At 39.6% G+C, this 23,182-nt stretch overlaps 1 protein-coding gene across 8 annotated transcripts in view; it reads right to left on the bottom strand.

Annotated features, from left to right (window-relative positions):
* NUMB (NUMB endocytic adaptor protein) overlaps nt 1-23,182 on the bottom strand; it is a 176,359-nt gene that overhangs the window by 56,756 nt on the left and 96,421 nt on the right. For all 8 annotated transcript variants that reach the window (XM_012438147.3, XM_012438140.3, XM_012438144.3 and 5 more), the window contains one exon: nt 17,719-17,859. In XM_012438147.3, coding sequence (XP_012293570.2) covers nt 17,719-17,844 — 126 coding nt within the window. In that variant the 5' untranslated portion in view covers nt 17,845-17,859. The remainder of the gene's footprint in view (nt 1-17,718; nt 17,860-23,182) is intronic.

The raw sequence follows: 23,182 nt of genomic DNA on the forward strand, positions 1-23,182 counted from the left end.
CCTTCCTTCATTTCCTTTCTTTCCCTCCTTCCCTTTTCTTCCTTTTCCTTCCTCCCCTTTTCCCCTTCCCAAAGTGCTAGAATTGCGTGAGCCACCATGCCCAGCCTGTCTTTAGTATACTTTTAGATCCCATTTGTTGCTATTTTTGTGCCTACTGAGACTGCTCATCTGCAATACTTTTTCATGTATATTCATCAGTAGAAATGCTCTATTGTTTATTTTTTTGTGCTATATTAGGTTGTTGTAGCAGAATTTTGTTAATGCTGTAAAGGAATCTGAAAACTGTCCTATATTTTTTCCTATATACTCTGATATAGTTAAATAGCATAGGAATTATTCTTTGAGTGTTTGATAGAACTGACCTGTGAAACCATCTATACCAGTTCCTTTTAGATAAAGAGATATTTTTTGGTTTTGTTTTTTAACAGCTCTATTTTTTTTTCAAGGTTTGGGGCCTATTCAATTTTTCTCTTCCTGCTTTAGTTAACTTTAATAATATATATTTTCCTAGAACATTTATAGCTAATCTAAAATTTCAAATGTATTAGCATAGGCTGGGCATGGTGGCTCACACCTGTAATCACAGAACTTTGGGAGGCTAAGGCAGGCGGATCACCTGAAGTAAGGAGTTCGAGACCAGCCTGGCCAATATGGTGAAACCCTGTCTCTACTAAAAAGACAAAAAAATTAGCCAGGCATGGTGGCAAGCACCTGTAATCCCAGCTACTCAGCAAGCTGAGGCAGGAGAATCGCTTGAACCTGGGCGGCACAGGTAAGCCAAGATCACTCCACTGCACTTTAGCCTGAACAACAAGAATGAAACTCCGTCTCAAAAAAAAAAAACAAAAGTATCAGCATATACACCTTAATTTCTTTGGGCCTGTGGTTGGGTCTCCCCACTTTCTTATCTGTAATATTATACACCTGTGCTTTCTTTCATTTTCTATATTAAGGCTCATTTCTACTACTACCTTCAACTCAATTCCTCCATGTTTTCATTTTCTATCAATAATAAAATGAGAAAGTAGAGTTTTATGATCTCTGAGTTACCTATAGCATCTGAGGAATGGATATAGGTTTCAAAGTATTTCCAATGGGCATCATTCTATCACTTAGCTTAATCAGTTCAATTGGTCACATATAGCTATTTATGCCAGCCAAAAAGAAAAAAAAAAAAGGGAAGACTTAATAGAAAGAAGGGAACAAAATTATTTCACTTATGGACTGTTGTAGAAATGTGGAAATAGAAATAAGCTTTGTGTCTTATTAGACTATGAGAAAAACATGCCCACTGAAATAAACATTATTAAAGAGGTCCTTTTCTTCTCTGAGACACTACCTCACTGAAGAATTGCAGCTGATTTATGCTTTAATGGCTAAAATATTTGACACTGAGACTTCTTTTGTTTGTATGCCTCTTCCAAACTCCTTCTGAGTAAGAAACTTTTATTCACAAAAATGTATTTTAGAAAAACCAGTATGTGGAATTTCGTTCTGGGATGAATTAAGTCATTTTTCCCTTTCTTGAAAAAATTATTAAAAACATAGATTCCCTCCCCCTACTTTCATGATGTTATCCATGAGAAGAAACACAGACCTCTGATGTGAGAGACTCTACAGTCAGCAGTTCCCGACATTAACAAAAGTGACACAACATTTATCAAGTTATAAGGAGCTTTATAGCACCTTAACACGTACATACATAGCCTATGCTATATAGCAAACATAGTACACAGATGTGCACAACACAATAGCAAAACTTGTTTTGAGTCTTTAACCAAAAAGGAAAAGTTAAATTAAAATGGGCTATTCTTGGCCAGGCATGGTGGCTCACGCCTGTAATCCAAGCACTTTGGAGGCCAAGGCGGGCGGATCACCTGAGGTCGGGAGTTCAAGACCAGCCTGACCAACATGGTGAAACTCCATCTTTAAAAAATAAATAAATAAATAAATAAATAAAATGGGCTATTCTTTAGCTATACATCTAGAGTACAATATACCTGTAGATGTGTATAGATGAATAGCAGATGTGTTCAATTTAATCATACAAGTTTAGAGCTGAAAAAAATGTGAGATCCCAAAACTCTACTTTTCAAATGTGACATTACTTGTCCAAAAAGTTAAGTGAGTTATGCAAGGTCATATAACTTAGTAAATTAACAGAGCATGGAATAGAACTCTTGCTCTTTTGATTTCTAGATCTATCTTCTTTCAACTACCTCACACAATCTCTCTGTTAAAGCTTATCTGCACCTCTCCTTTTTAAGTCATGGTTTAGAGTTTACTGTTCTTACATATATTAACATCATTATTCTTCTTTAAAATGAAGAAAAGATGACAGAATTGGAGTATAGACATTTTGCAAACCTTAATGAATAAACCCAGACAAAGATGATGAAAGGAGTACTGCTATTTTCATCACAAGAGAAAGGATGATAATCGGCTACTGCATGCCTTCTGAACACCACCAATGAAGTATTTCTGGGGGGAAAAAAAGCTAAATCTAATAAGCCTCTAAAACTACCAATTCAAAAGAATTATAGAAAACAAAGGGACATGTTAAAATTAGTTTTGGGCATTCTCATCTTGTTAAGAAGAGAAGGATTAGTTTTCAGGACCTACCAGAGGAATGGGCTACACTGAACACCCCAGGCTTTCATCTGGAATACCTGGAAAAGTACGCCCTAGTAATGGAAGTAAATCAAAGGAAGACAGAGCCTTGCTAAAACTATAATCCAGCCTCAATTCTGTTAATACAAAATTTCACAAGGGCATTATTACAAGAAAGGAAACTTTACAGGCCAATCTGTCTCAAAAATATAGATGTGAAGTTTCTGAACAAAATATTAGCAAACAGAATCCCTCAATATACTCAATAAATTTGACTACCAAGCTGTGTTTATTTCAGGAATGTAAAGTTGGTTGACTATTCAAAATATCTAATCAGTAGAATAAACCATTTAACAATTAAGATAAAAATCCTAATCATGTCAGTTGGGCATGGCAGCTCGAGCCTGTAATCCTAGCTCTTTGGGAGGCTGAGGTGGGCGGCTCACATGAGGCCAGGAGTTCAAGACCAGCCTGGCCAACATGGTGAAACTCTATCTCTACAAATACACCAAAATTAGCCAGGTGTGATGGCGCTTCCCTGTTTCAAAAAAAGCAAGAGTCTGTCTTTAAAAAAAAAATTTATAATCATCTTAATAAGTACAAAAAAAACTTTTGCTAAAATTCAGTTTTCATTCATAGTTTTAAAAACATATCTTAACTGTCCAGGCACAGTGGCTCACACCTGTAATCTCAGCACTTTGAGAGGCCAAGGTGGGCAGATCAGTGGAGACCAGGAGTTCAAGACCTGTCTGGCCAAAAAGGCAAAACCCCATCTCTATTAAAAATACAAAATTAGCCGGGGCATGGTGGTGCATGCCTGTAATCCCAGCTACTTGGGAGGCTGAGGCATGAGAATTGTTTGAACCTGGGGCATGGAGGTTGCAGTGAGACAAAACTGTGCCACTGCACTTCAGCTTGGGTGACAGAGCAAAACTCTGACTCAAAGAAATATACAGATAAATAGATATCTATATAAATCTTAATTAAGAGTAGAGGGGAACTCACTTAATTGGAGAAACTGTGGTAAGATTGAAAATGAGGCAAGAATACTTGTCAGCACCAATTCTACCCAGCACTGTACCACAAGCTCTACCCAGGGCAATGAGTCAAGAAAAAGAAATTATAAAAATTGAAATAAAGAAATACAACTAAAATATTCATAGACTGGGCCGGGCACGGTGGCTTACGCCTGTAATCCCAGCACTTTGGGAGGCTGAGACAGGTGGATCACTTGAGGTCAGGAATTCAAGACCAGCCTGGCCAACATGGTGAAACCTCATCTCTTAAAAAAAATAAATCAATATAAAGAAAAGAAAAAAGAAAAAATATATTCATAGACTGTTATCATTGTATTAGTAGCAAAACCAAAAGAAGATTCAAATAAAATACTATAATTAATAACTGCATTTAGTAACCTTGCTAGATCTAATTGCAGTATATAAAAGTGGTTAATATTTTTATAACAGCAATAAGCATAAAATTATATTTTAAAATTTACCATTTGTATCAGTATCAAAACTGAATGCTTGATTTCATCCCCCATTCACAAATCTACTCTTCTATCAACAGTCTTCCCCAAATTAATATATGGGAACTCTACCCTTCCAATTGCTCAAATGAAAAACACTGGTACAGTCCAGGTGCAGTGGCTCACACCTGTAATCCCAGCACTTTGGGAGGCTGAAGTGGGAGAATTGCTTGAGGCCAGGAGTTTGAGATCAGCTTGGACAACACAGCGAGACCCCCAGTTCTACAAAAAATTAAAAATCAGCCAGGCATTCTGTATGTAGTCCCAAATACTCGAGAGGCTAAGGCAAGAGGATCACTTGAGCTCAGGACTTCGAGGCTGTAGTGAGTTATGACTGTGCCATTACACACCAGACTGGGTGACAGAGGATGATTCTGTCTCTTAAAAAACAAGCAAAGAAAAAAAATTGGTACAATTCTTGACTTCTCTTTCTCTTGTGACACTTCACAAATCTAATCTATCAATAAATGATATCAGCTGTACCTACAAAACATATCCAGAATCTGGTCCCTTCTTACCACTTCCTCTGTCATTACCCTAACATAAGCCGTATCATCTTTCATCTGGACTTTTGTAAAAGCCTCTTAAATGATCTCTTTGTTATTACACTTGCTCGTCTATAGCAGATTCTCAGCAAAGGAGCCAGAATGATCCTTTTAACACACATGTCATACAATGCCACTCCTCTGTTCAAAACTCTCCAATGGCTTCCTATTTCCTTTCATTCATTCTGAATAAAAGCCAAAATCCTTAAAATGGTCTACAAGGCCCTACACCAGTGGTTTGTCAATGGGGAGTGTTTAGGAAATGTATGTGGGCATTTTTGGTAACAATGACTGGGAAAAATTATTCCTAGGTCGTGGACAAGGGCCCATGGATGACAGCTATCTGGCTTCCTGTATGACATTTGAATGTCCCACTGGACATTCACTTAGAAACTTACTCATAATGGTTTTAGATTAGATGTAACTCCACTTCTTACACACACACACACACACACACACACACACACACACACACAGAGTATTTTTTTGCACAAATTGCTGTCAATCAAAGGAAGACTGTACTTTGATAAGAATTTTATCAGGAGTTGTTCACCATTTCAGAAAACAGCATCACCATTTACAATCCACTGTGGTATATGAGTTACCAACACATCACTTCTGTCTACATTTGCAGGTATCTTACCCACTGCAATTCTCTGTAAAAGGGTACTACTTTAGGTCTTCTAGTCAGGTCAGGACTAATACACTGTCCTGACCTAACTGTCATGAGTGGTAATTTTATATTAAAAAACTACAATATAGTACTTAGGGAAAGGACCCTCTAGAGCTAAACTACTGGAGTTCAAATTTTACCTTCAAATAATCAGATATTCCAACTATTCCCTAACAATATCATGTAACAGAAATCTTACTACTACTAGGCCACAAAGAAAATAAGTTAAGAGTTACTAAATGAAGTTGAACTTATTTCCAATATTTCATTGCTCTGATGCAAAGACATTTCTTTAAATTAAAACAATTTTTTTCTTTTTTAATTTAAAAAAATATATACTTTAAGTTCTAGGGTACATGTGCAGAACCTGCAGGTTTATTACATAGGTATACATGTGACATGGTGGTTTGCTGCATCCGTCACCCCGTCATCTACATTAAGTATTTCTCCTAATGCTATCCCTCCCCTAACCCCCACACTCTGCTATCCCTCCCCTAGCCCTCGACCCCCAACAGGCTCCACTGTGTGATGTTTCCCTCCCTGTGTCCATGTTTTCTCATTGTTCAACACCCACTTATGAGTGAGAACATGCGGTGTTTGGTTTTCTGTTCTTGTGTCAGTTTGCTGAGAAGGATGGTTTCCAGTATATCCCTGCAAAGGGCATGAATTCATCCTTTTTCATGGTTGCATAGTATTCCATGGTGTATATGTGCCACATTTTCTTTATCCAGTCTATCACTGATGGGCATTTGGGTTGGTTCCAAATATTTGTTTGTGAACAGTGCTGAAATAAACATACGTGTGCATGTGTCTTTATAACAGCATAAGTTATAATCTTTGGGTATATACCCAGTAATGAGATTGCTAGATCAAATGGTTTGTCTAGTTCTAGATCCTTGAGGAATCACCACACTGTCTTCCACAATGGCTGAACTAATTTACACTCCCATCAACAGTGTAAAAGTGTTCCTATTTCTCCACATCCTCTTCAGCATCTGTTGTCACCTGATTTTTTAATGATTGCCATTGTAACCGAGATGGTATCTCAATGTGGTTTTGATTTGCATTTCTCCAATAACCAGATAACCAGTGATGATAAGCTTTTTTTTCATATGTTTGTTTTAAAAAGATAAGGTCTCACTATATTGCCCAGCCTGGGCTCACACTCCTGGGCTCAAGTGATCCTCTTGCATCGGCCTCCCAAAGTACTGAGATTAAAGGTGTAAGCCACTGCGCCTGGCCCCATTTCTTTAAATTTTTAATGTTTAAGGTAGAAGAGCAAATTATCATGTTTGCCAGCATACCGGCAAATTTAGCAGTGATGACAATGTATCTGCTCAACCAACTGTAACCTTACTTATTTCATTGGTACTAGACATGGCTGACATAAACTTTGGATCACTACATGTCACACAGAGTAACTTCCAAAAAGTTACACAGTGAGGGAGCTTTGAAATGAAACATTATTGTAGGTATAAACGACTGTCACACAGGCAATAAAATTATAAGCATGGAAAATGTGCTATCTGGAATAAACAATAGAATTTTTAATGCTAGAACAGGTTGGTGTGGTCAGTGCATATCACTCAGGTACCAAACAGCTATCAAAAACATCAGGCCCCCATTCAAGAGAAGATATTTAATTTCTAGTATTAAAAATTCAATGAAGGAAAAACCATGCAGATAAAAACTTCAGTATTCAGTTAGCATGTAACCAATAGCAACAGCAGCAGCGTTAACTAACATTTATTATGCACTCACGACATACCAGGCAGTGTTGTGTTTTTAACGTACTGTATTTATTCACTCAATTCTCAGAACACGTTTACACAGCTAATAATAGCAAAGCCCAAATTCAAACTCAAGTTGTATAGCTTAAAAGTGTATGCTTTGTTTTGAGACAGGTTCTCGCTCTCTCACCCAGCCTGGAGTGTAGTGACGCAATCACAGCTTACTCAGCCTCTACCTCCTTACTACAGCCTCTATCCTCCCACCTCAGCCTCCTGAGTAGCTGAGACCACAGTCACATGCCACCATGTCTGGCTAATTTTTTAATTTTTTGTAAAGACAAGGTCTCCCTATGTTGCCCAGGCTTCAAATTCCTGGGCTCAAGTGATCCTCCTGCCTTGGCCTCCCAAAGTGCTGGGATTACAAGGGTGAGCCTCTGTGCCTGACCACAAAAATGTAGGCTTTTAAAGTGTTCTAGGTACCAGTCAAGGATTTTATTACAGAGTCATTGAAGAATATGAGGTAGGTAAGTGATAAAACCATATATGTAATTTAAGAAGATCACTACTGCAAGAATGAGGTAATAGTTTGGAGGAAAGACAGATTGGAAGCAAAAATAGTCAAGAGTTCTTGTAAGGGTCTAAGGAAGAAAAAAAGATAAGGACCTGACTAAAGCAGTGGCAGTAGGAAAATGAACCAGAGGACAGAAAAGATGGATGTTTAAGAAGAATAAATATGATATGCTAACTATGGTTGACACTGTTAGTTGCCTACATGACAGCTGTTCTTTCAACCAGCTTTCCTGCTGGAAGAGCCTACCTCCCTCTATGGTATAGGCTGAAAATACAAAGTAATTGCTTTCCTTAAAACTATGGCTTGGGCATTTGATTCTAATCTTAGTTAGTGGGAAGTCTCTGTGTGTATGTATGTAAGGGGCTGCCTTATCCTAATATAAAAAACATCTGCTCCTTTATTCTGTCATTAGATACTAATGAGTGAAGGTATATATTCTTTAATTGGGTTGCTGGTTTCTGTTTGTTAATATTTTATCAAGAGTTTGTGTTGATATCTATAAATTAATTTAGCCTGTAGTCTCCTTTTTGGATGCTATCAAGTTTGAAATACTACATAAGTAAAAAAAATTTATAGGCTTATAAGAGAAACTTATAAAGCTTTAGGAAACAGAAAAAGCATCAATTTTGTCTTTTTAGTAAAGCTTTAATAGTATTCCTTGTGAAATGATCTGGGCCTGGTGACTATGTTAGGGGTTGGAGGTTGCCTATGTTGGGGATAGGAGATAAGGTACCTCTTTGATACCTTATGGTATTTCTTCTACATGAATTGGTCTATCTGTATTTTCAATTCATTTTAGAGTCAGTTTTTGTCATTTATATAACCTTAGAGTATTACCAACTTTATCCACATTTTCAAGTTTATTTGTATAGTAAAATTTTAAAACTTCATTCTGTGATTATTTTCCCATTTTATTTTTTATTTTGTGAATCTTTGCTTTTATCTTGATAAATTATACTCAGCAATTTCTAATTTGGCCTAATACTTGGCACCAAAATCTTCTGAAATCACAAATTATTACATGCTATATGGTAGGTCAGTCACTGGATCAGGAACTTGCCTCTGAGAAATACTGAAATAATAAGAGCTCTACTTTCTGTGCTATGGCTAAATGGCTAGACACAAAATAAATGCTCGTTACTAAAATACCAAAAATACTATCTGTTGTAACTTCTAGCATAATGGCAGTCCTTATCTCAGAAAGCTGTGGTCTCCAAAACCATTTGGCAAATCATTTAATAGAGCAAAATGTTGGTTTAAGAGGTAAACAAATGCATTTCTAGCATCCATATGCTCAATTCTCCATCTGGTCTATTCTATTTATACATGTTGGCACAATTCCTAGTAACAACTGAAAAAGTGCTTTATATCCCTAAACCAAAGGGATAAGAAAGCACTTCCATCTCATTTAACAGTGAATTAAAATAATGAGACCAAATAAACATAATAAGTATGAATTCTACAGTTAGCACCTTAATCTCTCTCTCTCCAAATACAAATGACCTCCAGAATTTACCCAATAGAAGATCCATTTAAGCATGCCATATGTTCTACATAATCTGATAAGATTTTAATTACAAGTTAAAGGATCAGCTAGGATTCTACCAATTTATTTTCAACCAAAAATAATACCAGCATTAAAAAAAATGTTAGTAGACAATTACAGGTAGATTCTTAGTATATTACTTAAATTGATGAAGCATGCTGATTTAAACAGTGCTTTGTATATCCAAAGGAATACAAATTGTTCTACCAAAAATACACATGTACTTTTATGTTCATCACAGCACTATTGACAATAGCAAAGATATGGAATCAACGTAGATGCCCATCAGTGGTGGACTGCATAAAGAAAATGTGGTATATATGCATCATGGAATACTACTAAGTCATTAAAAAACCTGAAATCATGTCTTTTGCAGTAACATGGATGCAGCTAGAGGTCATTATCCTAAGCAAATTAACATAGAAGCATAAAACCAAATACTGCATGTTCTCACTTGTAAGTGGAAGCTAAACACTGAATACACATGGATACAAAGATGGGGAACAACAGACTCTGAAGTCTACTTGAGGTGGGAGGGTGATGGTCAAAAAACTGCCTGTCAGTTTTCATGCTTACTACCTGGGTGATGAAAGCATCTGGACACCAAGCCCCAGTGGCACGCAATTTACCTGTGTAACAAACCTGGATATGTACCCCAAACCTAAAATAAACTTTTTTTCTTTTTTGAGACAGAATCTTGCTCTGTTGCCCAGGCTGGAGTGCAGTGGCAGGATCTTGGCTCACCACAACCTCCCCCTCCCAGGTTCTAGCAATTCTCCTGCCTCAGCCTCTTGAGTAGCTGGGACTACAGGCACATGCCACCACACCCGGCTAATTTTTGTACTTTTAGTAGAGATGGGGTTTCACTATGTTGGCCAGGCTGTCTGTAACTCCTGACTTCATGATCTGCCTGCCTTGGGCCCCCAAAGTGCTGAGCCAAAATTTTAAAAAATCAATAGTTCTCAAAATTTTTGGTCTCAGAACTTAATTACACTGAGGATCCCAAGGTGTTTTTATGCCTGTTATAGCTACTAATAATTACTGTAGTAGAAATTAAAAATAACATTTAAAGGTATTTAGTTCATTTTAAAATCATTAACTCCATTATGTGGAAACTTGAATATTTCTAATGAAAACTATATTTTCCAAAACAAAGAAATTTAGTGAGAAGAGTGGCATTTTGTGATTTAATACTCAGCTTAAAAATCTTGAAAAAATCCTGGGATCTCACTTTGAGAAGCACTAGATTAAGTTTTCTATGGGTAACATTTCATTTATTAAAATCACTCCTCCATTAAAAAAATTATCTCTGTAGGCTGGGCACAGTGGCTCATGCCTGTAATCCTAGCACTTTGGGAAGCCAAGGCGGGCAGATCATCTGAGGTGGGGAGTTCAAGACCAGCCTGACCAACATGGAGAAACCCTGTCTCTACTAAAAGTACAAAATTAGCCGGGTGTAGTGGCATATGCCTGTAATCCCAGCTACTCGGGAGGCTGAGGCAGGAGAAATGCTTGAACCCAGGAGGCGGAGGTTGCTGTCAGCCAAGATCACAACATTGCACTCCAGCCTGGGCAACAACAGTGAAACTCCATCTCAAAAAAAAATTATCTCTGTTCTATCAGCAGGTAGAAACACAAGACAACCTCTGAAACCTACTTTATCATTACTGTTACTAAATTATTAAACGTATACAGATACTAGTATATTTAAATATACACAGTGAAGATCAAACCAGCTGCAGTTGCACTTTATTATTGTCTAGTAATGGCTCACGTTTCAATAAGCTTCTCTTTCCTATTCTCTAGCTATTCCATTGTCCTCAAAATCCAATTCCTTAACTTCTCTACTCACTCTCCTACATCTGTCTTCACTTCCTATTTCCTTGAGAAAATAAGTCTTCAGAATAAAATTCCATCAATCTCAAACCCTAATACCACAAACTGAGGTGCATCTGCAGTGTATTTTCCACCTTTGCTCCTGTTAAAACAGAAGCACCATTCTTCCTTCATTTTAAAACTAATCAATTCTCTACATGCTTCTTTGTAAAAAGCATTTAATTAATTATGCTCAGGTAGTTCACATCTTAAGAACAAAACAACACAAAAGGAAATCACAGGTGACTTACTCACTTTGTTTTTTATTTTTTAGAGATAGGGTCTCGCTTTGCCATCAAGGCTGGGGTGCAGAGGCATGAACACTGCAGCCTCTAACTTCTGGGCTCAAGTGATCCTCCCACTTCAGCCTCCCAAGTAGCTGAGACTTATTCACTTTAAATGAGTACATTTCAGGGTATGTAAATTATTTCTAATAAATCTGGTTTTAACCCTCCCAAACTCACATGTTCCTTAACCTCACATTACCTTTGCTACTACTCTGCCTTTTGAAAATAAACTTTTATTTAAAATAATTTTAACAGCTTTATTGAAATAAAGGTTATATATAAGAAACTGTAAGCAGGACGGTGGCCATGGAAGTTGGAATCGGAATCCGCTAAGGAGTGTGTAATAACTCACCTACCGGAAAAAAAGAAAAGAAAAGAAAAGAAAAGAAACCGTACATATTTAAAGTCTACAATTTGCTGAGTTTTTCAAATATGTATATGCCTGAGAAACCATCACCACAATCAACAATAAACACAGCCACCACCACCAAAAGTTTCCTTATGCCCCACATAATTCTTCCCCTTCCACCCTTCCCCAATCCTTACACAATCTTTTCAGAAAAGCTTGAATTTGATTTGTTGTCTAGTTTTGTCATCTCCTTCCTTATTTTGCATCTACTCACTCCCGAATCTGGATTCTATACTCAGAATTGCACTGTAAGTGCTGTCATTATCATCAAAGTCACCAAGACTTTCAAGTTTTTAATCTAATGAGGTTTCATTTCTCACTTAATCTCTTTATAACATGTGACCACTTTCTCCTATGTTGAAACCTTGGTTTCTAAGATCATACTCTCTCCAGGTTTCCCTTCAATCTCTGTCTATTCATTTTTACTCTCCTTTTGAGGAACAGCCTATTTCACTGCCTGTCCCCTCTACATTAGTATTCTTCAAGGGTTTGTTCTAGACCATCTTCTTACTTTCCTAGGCAATCTCACCTACCCACAACTTTAATTTATGTACAGTCAGTCCACATCATTCAAGGATTTGGGCTCTGAAAATTTGCTTACTCACTAAAATATATTTGTAACCCCCAAATCAAAACTCATGGTGCTTTCTTGGTCAGTGAGGATCTGCATGTGCATGTTCCACAGGAACTTCAAAAGGACTCATTTTCTCTACTCCCAAATTTGTTCTTCCTTAGTGAGTACCCCTAATATCCTACTAGTTGCCTCCATGGAAAACCTTTTATATCAAGCTCACTGGTCTCCAAGGCAAGGCAGGATGAGGCATCTTTTGCCCTGCTATATCTGACTGGGATACATCTACTTCAAGGCCATGGAAAAAATATTCCAAATTCTGATTCTCCTATTGTACTCTGGGAGTCAGTTGTATATAAGTGTATGAGTTGGGGAGGGAAGCAGTGATGTAGGGAAGGAAGAGAAGGGATGACACAGCATAGCGGAGACACTGAACATCCTCTAGAAAGGATTTCAAAAAGGCATTTGGAAAGGATGAAACAAAACACACTCTGAATAAGCTGCCCTGCCTGCACAGTCTCTAAAGCAGAGGTCCCCAATACCTGAAACAATGGCCCAATACTGGTGAGTGGCCTGTTAGGAACTGGGCCACACAGCAGGAGGTGAGAGGAGGTGGGGAGCAAGCATTACTGCCAGAGCTCCACCTCCTGTCAGATCAGTGGCAGCATTAGATTCTCATACGAGTGCAAACTCTATTGTGAACTACGCACATGAGGGATTTAGGTTGTGCACTCCTTATTAGAATCTAATGCCTGACCTGAAGTGGAACAGTTTCATCTCAAAACCACCCGCCCCAGCCCCACAACCCCAGTCCACAAAAAAATTATCTTCCACAAAACCAGTCTCTGGTGCCAAAAAGCCTGGGGACCGCTGCTCTAAAGCATATCCCATCTAGCTGATTTTATGACAAACGAGAATTACACTGAAAGATATCAAAATTTATTCATCTCACACAACATATTTAAAAGCTATAGATTTCACAGCTGATTAGAAAAACGGCTTCCATTAACTTTAGTTCAATTATTTCAACACTGTATACCAATCTCTCAGAATCTGTAAATGAAGTGTTAAAATATTATAAATACGATATATACTCATAAGAAATGTCACTAGTTCTAAAGGACATAGACTGAAAAGTAAAAGATCTCCAATCCTCTACATTCATTCTGCAGTTATTTGTGTCTTAATATTTCTTAAACACAATAATCATATATGTTTTTTCTTTTAACCATAAACAAAACCATACTCTGTATGTAGTTCTGCAGCTTGCCCTCATCACTTAATAATAAATACACTAGAACCAGGCACAGTGGCTCGTGCCTGTAATCCCAGCACTTTGGGAGGCCGAGACAGGCAGATTACCTGAGGTCAGAGGTTCAAGACCAGCCTGGCCAACAAGTTGAAACCCTAACTCTACTAAAAATACAAAAAGTAGGCCAGGTGCGGTGGCTCATGCCTTAATCTCAGCACTTTGGGAGGCTGAGGTGGGCAGATCACCTGAGGTCAGGAGTTCATCACCAGCCTGGCCAATATGATGAAAACCCATCTCTACTGAAAATACAAAATTAACTGGGTGTAGTGACGGGCACTTGTAATCCAAGCTAATCAAAAGGCTGAGGCAGGAGAATCACTTGAACCCAGGAGGCAGAGGGTGCAGTGAGCCAAGATGGCGCCACTGCACTCTAGCCTGGGCAACAAGAGCAAAACTCCATCTCGAAAAAAATTTAAAAATTAGCCAGGCGTGGTAGTGGGTGCCTGTAATCCCAGCTATTTGAGAGGCTGAGTCATGAGAATCACTTAAACCCAGGAGGCAATGAGGTGTGATCACACCATTGCATTCCAGCTTGGGCAACAGAGTGAGACTCTGTCTCAAATACATACACATACACACTCTGAAGTCAGTGTTTCCTATGTCAATGATCATCATCTCTGCTCAGTGCAATAAGAAACTAGGTGTCATTTTTAATACTACTCTTTTTCATTCCTTAGATCCAGTTCATCTCCAATTTCTATTACCTTTACCTATGTTTTTGTTTTGAGACAGGGTCTTGTTCCCTAGGCTGGAGTGTAGTGGTGCAATCATGGCTCACAGGGCTCAAGTGATCTTCTCACCTCAGCCTCCCATGTAACTCAGACCATAGGTGAGTTACCACCACACTGAGCGTTTTTGTTTTGGCAGATACGGGGTCTCCCCATGTTGCCCAGGCTGGTCTTGAACTCCTGGGCTCAAGCAATCCTCCTACCCTGGCCTCTCAAAGTGTTGGTATTACAGGTGTGAGCCACCATGCCCAGCCTCCCTTTACCTATTAATTATCCATCAATTTATTCCATTTGTCTTCATCTTCATAGTCACCACCCTAGTCTAAACTACCATTATCTCTCTTTTGGATTACTGTGAGAATCTTTTGCTAGGCTCCTTGCATCTAGCATGGGCTACTTCCAAACTATACTGCAACCAAAGTCATTTTTTCAAAGTGCTTTTCTGGGTAGGAGTTGGCTGAGGATTGAAAAATTACCTGTTGGATACAAAGTTCACTATTTGGGTAACAGGTACACTAAAAGCCCAGACTTCACCACTATGCAATATATGCATGTAAGAAATCTGCACTTATACCTCCTAAATCTGTAAATACATCAATTTTTAAAATAAATAAGATGGCCAAGCACAGTGGCTGATGCTCGTAATCCGAGCACTTTGGGAGGCCAAAGCAGGCAGATCCTTAAGAAATCGAGACCATCCTGGCCAACGTGGTGAAACCTCATCTACTAAAAACACAAAAATTAGCTGGGCATGAGGGCACGAGCCTGTAGTCTCAGCTACTCAGAAGGCTGAGGCAGGAGAATCATTTGAACCTGGGAGGTGGAGGTTGCAGTGAGCCGAGATCGTGCCACTGCACTCCAGCCTGGTGACAGAGCCAGACTCCATCTCAAAAAATGAATAAATAGCTCGACAGAGACATAGATAAGACAAGACACTTAACACATACACAAAATGCTTTCCTGATACCACGTTCTTACTTATAAAAAACCATTTACAGAGTTTGGGAAGATGAAAAAGTTCTGGAGAGGACTGGTGGTGATAACTGCACACCAATATGAATATATTTAATACCACTGAACTGTATACTTAAAAATGCTTAAAAGGACAAATTTTATGTTATATGTACTCTACCTTAATAAATAAGTAAATAATGGAAAGAACACACCATTTAATGGCTTCCTCTGTCCAAAATCCTAGCATGGCCTACAAAGTCCTGTCCTGCCTTCCTACAGGGTCATCTCATTCAACTTTCTGCATTACAGTTTTCCTTTATCATTCTTTCCTCCTGTCATCCAATGCCTACGTATACATGCTTTCAATAATTTTCTAATGTTCTACTCACGTTTTCATCTAATTCATTCCCACTCAATCTTCAGATATTGGGTCAAACTTTACTTTCCCAGGGAAGCGTTACTGTGATCCTCTAGCCTAGGTCAAGTTTTTTTGTTACACATTCTTACAGAACTAAATTTTCTTTCTTAAAAATATTTACCTCAGACTGTAACAATATACTGTTAATGTAAATATCTAACTAAAGTCTGTTTCCCTCACAAGAAGACTGTAAACTCCACAAGAACAAAAACTATGTCTTGTTTGCTTACCACCTAGCATACGCCTGGCATATGGCAGATGTTCAAAGAAATATTTACTAAATATATGATATAGATCTACCTTACTTCAAAAAAATAATTGTAGAGAATTCAAGTTAATGGATGTCACAGTTTAATCAATTCCAGAATTATGGGAATTTAAGTTTTTTTGTGTGTGTGTGGAGAAAGAGTCGAGCTCTGTTGACCAGGCTGGAGTGCAGTGGCGCGATCTCGGCTCACTGCAACCTCCGCCTCCTGGGTTCAAACGATTCTCCTGCCTCAGCTTCCCAAGTAGCTCGGATTACAGGCGAGTGCCATCACACCTGGCTAATTTTTGTATTTTTAGTAGAGATGGGGTTTTACCATGTTGGTAAGGCTGGTCTTGAACTTCTGACCTTGTGATGCACTGCCTTGGCCTCCCAAAGTGCTGGGATTACAGGTGTGAGCCACTGCGCCCAACTGGGAATTTAAGTTGTTTCCAAACTTTTGATATTACAAATGTTAGTACTGTCACTTATGCTAGTATATCTACAAATGTACTTAAATGCAATTCTTAAATGTAAAATTGCTGGTCAAATGAAAATCACATTTAAAATCTTAATAGAGGTCAGGTGTAGTGGGTCATGCCTATAATCCCAGCACTTTGGGAAGCTGAGGTGGGTAGATCACCTGATGTCAGGAGTTCGCAGTCAGCCTGGCCAACATAGTGAAACTCCATCTCTACTCAAAATTCAAAAATTAGCTGGGCATGGTGGAGCATGCCTGTAGTCCCAGCTACTCAGGAGGCAGAGGCAGGAGAATTACTTGAACCCAGGAGTGGAGATTGCAGTAAGCCAAGATTGCACCACTGCACTCCAGCCTGTGCTATGGAGAGAGACTCTGTCTCAAAAAATATATATATATACACACATATACAAACACACACACACACACATGTGCATATCTATATATATATATAGTAAATAGAAAAAACTAACATTTTATATCAAACTACAATTTTTACTTTAAGATATTAACATTTGGTCTAGTTCTAGTTTTTTGCCCCCACATTTAATACACCTCACACTGTCATTACATAACATATTGCTTATTTTCACTAAATAGTAAATAACATATATATTTCTTTCAAGTACTAAAATATGACCTGTCTCTAGAGTCTCCAGCAGTATAAAGAAAAAGCACTTGTATGTCACTGCCTTCTCTGGATCTTCATTACGTTTTTAACCTCTGTGAGCTTCCACTTTCTGATTTGACAAACGAAGGCATTAATTTAAATGACCTCTGTGCCATTAAAAGTTAGAAAATTAAAGCGAAAATTCCCTTTGATTTAACTCTTCTCATTTAAGGATTTCTGAAATACACAAGACCTGTATTTAAGAAAGCCGACTTCCACTCCTCAGCTTCACCAGCTAGTAAGCATATCCCACTGAAAATCTGAGTTCTGACAATTTAAGATCTTTAGGTATTTCAGGATTAGTATTCTTATCAGAATATTTGTACTGACTCCACATTATATAGTAGAAATTCATGTTTAAATTACAAAAAGAAAATTTCCTAATTAAAATCTATCTTTTCTTTCTCATTATTTTCATTTCTTTCTCATTTAATTCTATCATTGAAGCACAGTGTGAAGGGATTTGGTTTGTGGAGGATTCTCTTAATTATCCTTATTAATGAGATTTCACATACATTAGACTGTCAGTTCTTTTCCACATACAGACTTATAGAAACATCAGCTCTTACCTTAACTGGGAAGCTACATTTTCCAGAGCGAACGCCTTCTTCATCTGTCTGCCACTGATGTGGACGACTGGCCTCTGGCACATAAACATCCTTCTTTCGCCTAAAACTTTGCCGTAGTTTGTTCATTTTAATTTTTACAGCCTGAAGATGAAGGAAAAGAAATATTTAAAAGAAATATTATCTTCTCATATATTTAAACTTTGGAGTACCATACTAACAAAAAAACTAATGTCCAATATTAAAGGTTTAGGCTTTTATATAAGCAGTATATAATTATGCAGGCAAAGTATAAAGGGAAAATGAGTGATCAGAACACTTCCTCTTAGAGTAACACTAAATTCAAACAAATCACTTTACTCTTTGAAAAGACAATTACAATACTAGTCTTTGTAAGAACAATAACTTCTAGTAGGATTTGAAGACATATTATCCTAAGAATTCTCAAGAACTTTAGTTATAACAAACCAATGAGAAATTCTCCCTACCCATCTACCTTTCAAATCTATTCCAACACCTGAAAATGGCAACTTGTACATGTCAACCAAATTACAGACTGCTAACAGTTTCTAAAAACTTTCACACTTATTAAGAAAAAATAAATCATTCTGAAACACTAGAATTTAGGAATCTTTTTGGCAATTATTAGAAAACACTAAGCAAAGCAGGAATTACAATCACCTTTTTATAAAAGATGTCATGAAGAAGAATAAAACAAAGTTTTCTTTAAATACACTTAAAGCCAGGCATGGTGGCTCATGACTGTAATCCCAGCAGTTTGGGAGGCTGAGGCAGGCGGATCACTTGAGGTCAGAAGTTTGAGACCATCCTGGCCAACATGGCAAAACCCCATCTCTACTAAAACTACAAAAATTATTCAGGTGTGGTAGTACACACCTGTAATCTCAGCTACTCGGGAGGCTGAGGCAGGAGAATCACTGGAATCCAGGAGGCGGAGGTTGCAGTAAGCTGAGATCATGTGGCCTGGGTGACAGAGACTGTGTCTCAAAAATAAATAAATTAAATAAACACACTTAAAGAAAAAAAATGTGTGACTGGGACTAAATCTAGAGAGAAAACTTTTTCTTTTTTCCCCCAGAAGGTCTCACTCTGTCACTCAGGCTGGAGCGCAGTGGCATGATCACAGCTCATTGTAGCCTTTATCTCCCCGGCTTAAGTAATATTCCCACCTCAGTCTCCCCAACAATTGGGACTATAGAGACATGCACCACCAAACCTGACTTTTTTTTTTTTTTTTTTTTAAAGTTGAAATGAGGTCTCACTATGTTGCCCAGGCTAGTCTCAAACTCCTGAGTGCAAGCAATCCTCCCACCTTGGACTCTCTAAGTGCTGGGATTACAGGTGTGAGCCACCACACTCAATCAGAAGAATTTCTTACAAGCAGTATGACATCAAAATGCACTTCCATATCTATAATCATTACAGTAATTTAAAAAAAAATGACAAAGGTACAAGTTTCATTATCAATTCTGTAATTAAAAAGTGTAATTAAAACGATTCTCTGTAATTTCATTATCATTTGTGGTGGGATTATCATTTGTGGTGGGATTATCAAACTGCTGGGATTACAGGCATGAGCCAACGTGCCCGGCCAACACTTTTTAATTACAGAGTTTAATTACAGAGTTACTCTGTAATTAAAAAGTGTTGGCCGGGCACGTTGGCTCATGCCTGTAATCCCAGCATTTTGGGAGGCCGAGGCAGATCACTTGAGGTCAGGAGTTGGGAGACCAGCCTCGTGGATCACTTGAGGTCGGAAGTTGGAGACCAGTCTGGCCAACAAAGGCAAAACCCCGTCTCTATTAAAAATACAAAAATTAGCCAGGCGTGGTGGTGCACATCTGTAATCCCAGCTACTTGGGAGGCTGAAGCAGCAGAATTGCTTTAACCTGGAAGGTGGAGGTTGCAGTGAGCTAAGGTTGTGCCACTGCACTGCAGCCTGGGTGACAGAGCAAGACTCCATCTTAAAAAAAAAAAAAAAAGAGTATTATGGTCAGTTCTTTATTGTGTTACTGGAAGAGTCACCTCTTGAATGCTGTCAAAGGTGCAGCAGAAATCAAAACTACAGAGAAAGGAGACCTAACTGATAAGAAACAATACAACATTCAAGAAACAAACATAATAAGTGACTCCTTACACAGTAAAATCTCAAAATCTTAAACTAATACCTCCAATTTTCTGTTAAGCAGCAGCATGTCTCATTCTTTTTTTTTTTTTTTTTTTTTTGAGATGGAGTTTCGCTCTTGTCTCCCAGGCTAGAGTGCACTGGCGTGATCTTGGCTCACTGCAACCTCCACCTCCCAGGCTCAATCAGTGGCGTGATCTTGGCTCACTGCAACCTCCACCTCCCAGGCTCAATCAGTTCTCCTGCCTCATCCTCCCAAGTAGCTGGGATTACAAGCATGTGACACTACTGCCCGACTAATTTTTGTATTTTTACTAGAGATGGGGTTTTGCCATGTTGGCCAGGCTAGTCTCGAACTCCTGACCTCGTGATCCACCACCCACCTCGGCCTCCCAAAGTGCTGGGATTACAGGCATCAGCCACTGCACCCGGCCGAAGCAAGTCTCATTTTTTCCATGAAGGATGTAAGCACCTCAACCAGCCTAAAAGTGATCTTAACTCAAGAAAATAATGTGACAAAGCTATAAAAAGGAACTGTCCTTTCTGTCAGGAGTGTTAAATAGCAATGGATTAAACATCAATTCCCACATGTCACCAATGAAAGACTTGAAAATCAAAGTTTGCATCCTGAGGAAAATCATTTTGTATTTTAAAATGCGTAATGCCATATCAGAACTATCACCAAATTAGCTAGTTTGCGCAAACAAGCTAATCTTCCATATATCTTAAAAGATAAAAATTCTGACAAAGGACTGGCAATGTAAAAACCTCTGGATTTTCTAAAAATGAATTTAAGCAGATCACTTATTCCTAAACTACCTAATTGAAGGCCTACCTTAATCTACCAGACTTCCATAAGAATTCCATAACCTTCCTTGAAAATACATCCTGTTGCCGGGCGTGGTGGCTCACGCCTGTAATCCTAGCACTTTGGGAGGCTGAGGCAGGTGGATCACCCAAGGTCAGTAGTTCGGGAACAGCCTGGGCAACATGGTGAAACCCTGTCTCTACTAGAAATACAAAATTAGCCGGGCATAGTGGCACACGCCTGTAATCCCAGCTACTCCAGAAGCTGAGGTAGGAGAATCGCTTGAACCCAGAAGGGAGGGTTGGAGGGAGGCTGCAGTGAGGCAAGATCACACTACTTCACTACAGCCTGGCCAAAAGTGAGAAATACTGGGGAGGGGAGGGGAATAAACACATCCTGTTATTACTCTTCTATATCACATTTTAAAAACATGCACAGGCTGGGCACAGTGGCTCAAACCTGTAATCCCCAGCACTTTAGGAGGCCAAGGCAGGTGGATCACCTCATGTTAGGTGGCTCATACCTGTAATCTTTGCACTTTGGAAAGCTGAGGCAGGTGGATCACCCAAGGTCAGGAGTTTGGGAACAGCCTGACCAACGTGGCAAAACCCCATCTCTACAAAAAATACAAAAATTAGCTGGGTGTGGTGGCATGCACCTGTAATCTCAGCTATTCAGGAGGCTGAGGCAGAAGAATCGCTTGAACCCAGGAGGCGGAGGTTGCAGTAAAGGGGAGGTTGAGGTCGCACCACTGTGCTCCAGCCTGGGCAACAGAGCAAGACTATGTCTTCTAAATAAATAAATTAAATAAATAAATAAACAAACAAACAAAACATATACAAGTATAAGAAAATGAAATGAAAAACCTATACCCTTACTCAAGTTGGCACTCTCTAAAGTATCCTGAGGCAAAAAAAACACAACAACAACCCACAAAAAAACAAACAAAAACCCCTGTAAGATCCCTTTTGTAAGGCTGGTTCCGTCATCGGGAGCTCGTGCACACCCCCGCCTTCCCTCACCGGGAGCTCGGACACTCCCCCCTCCCTCACTGGGAGCTCGGACAACCCCCACCCCCACCCCTGGGAGCTCGGGAAAAAAAACCCTGCCAGGCCCTACCTGATACCATTTTGTCCTATCTGGGCCCCACTCCCCGCCATTTTGTCCCACTCACCTTGGGCACTACCAATCAAATGCCTCCACTCCCTATAAAACACCCCCGCCCCCCCCCCACCTGAGAGGAGTCCCTGCGACTTCTCCGGCCCCTCTTGTTGGACCGCAGAACCTCACCCGGGAGCCTGAATAAAACCCTTCGCATTGAATCTTCTTGTGCTGGCCTCAGTTTCTTCTGTTTTATTCTCAGCGAGAACAGACCTTACATATGGTGTCAAAACCCGGGAGGAGTTCTAAGACACCTCCTGGGGGAAACTGACTCCTCCACACAAAGCTGGACCGGGGAGCTGCCGTTTCACCACAAGGTAAGACTTCTGTTGCCCACCACCCCAATAGCTGTTCTCGGGATCCCTGTTCGAAACCGCTGCAGCGTCAGGGATTCCTGTTGGGGGTCTGGGACTCGAATCCGGGACTCTGGCCGTGGGTCTGGGACTCTGGCTGCCTGCCGTTGAGTCTGGGACTCCGGCTTAGGACCTGAGTGTAAGAGGAGACGTCCCTACACTCTTGTCCTCTCCCCGTGAGGGGTTTTTTTAGGGTCAGGAATTTGAGGGAGACATCCCCACTTTCCTGAACCCTCACCAGCGACTGAGGTGTGAGTATTCAGAAGCCCCGTTCAAGCAGCCCTGCCTCACAGCAGAGCCAACCCCCCCAGCTTATACCAAATTCTCTATTCCAAACTAGCCCATTGGCATAAAAGGCTCCCGTTAAGAAACTATATTTTCTTTTTTTTTTTTTTTTTGAGACAGAGTTTCACTCTTGATACCCAGGCTGGAGTGCAATGGCGCGATCTCGGCTCACCGCAATCTCCACTTCCTGGGTTCAGGCAATTCTCCTGCCTCAGCCTCCTGAGTAGCTGGGATTACAGGCACACACCACCATGCCCAGCTAATTTTTTGTATTTTTAGTAGAGATGGGGTTTCACCATGTTGACCAGGATGGTCTTGATGGCTTGACCTCGTGATCCACCCGCCTTGGCCTCCCAAAGTGCTGGGATTACAGGCGTGAGCCACCGAAGAAACTGTATTTTCAATTTCTTTTTCTGTTTCTCTCTTTTTTTCTCTTTTCTTCTCTCTCTCCCTCTCAAAATGGCAGCCGCTTCCTGCTCTTAGCTCTCTCTTTCTATCCCATCTAAGATAGCGGCTGTGCCTCACCCTTAAGATGGTGACCGCTTTACACTTTTAATTCTATCCTTCTCTCTCTTTCTAATTCCGATGCGAGTGAGTGAGTTTATGTGTAGTCCCACGGCCTAACAGCTACGGGGCTTGTGTGGGCCTCAACCCGCGGTTCCACGGGGACGTGGTCGGAAAGGCATCAGACTGGTCTTCCATCTGGGGGGCACC

The sequence above is a fragment of the Aotus nancymaae genome, unplaced genomic scaffold (genome assembly GCF_030222135.1).
Source record: "Aotus nancymaae isolate 86718 unplaced genomic scaffold, 86718_ANA_hifiasm-v0.15.2.pri h1tg000011l, whole genome shotgun sequence".
Classification (NCBI taxonomy): domain Eukaryota; kingdom Metazoa; phylum Chordata; class Mammalia; order Primates; family Aotidae; genus Aotus; species Aotus nancymaae.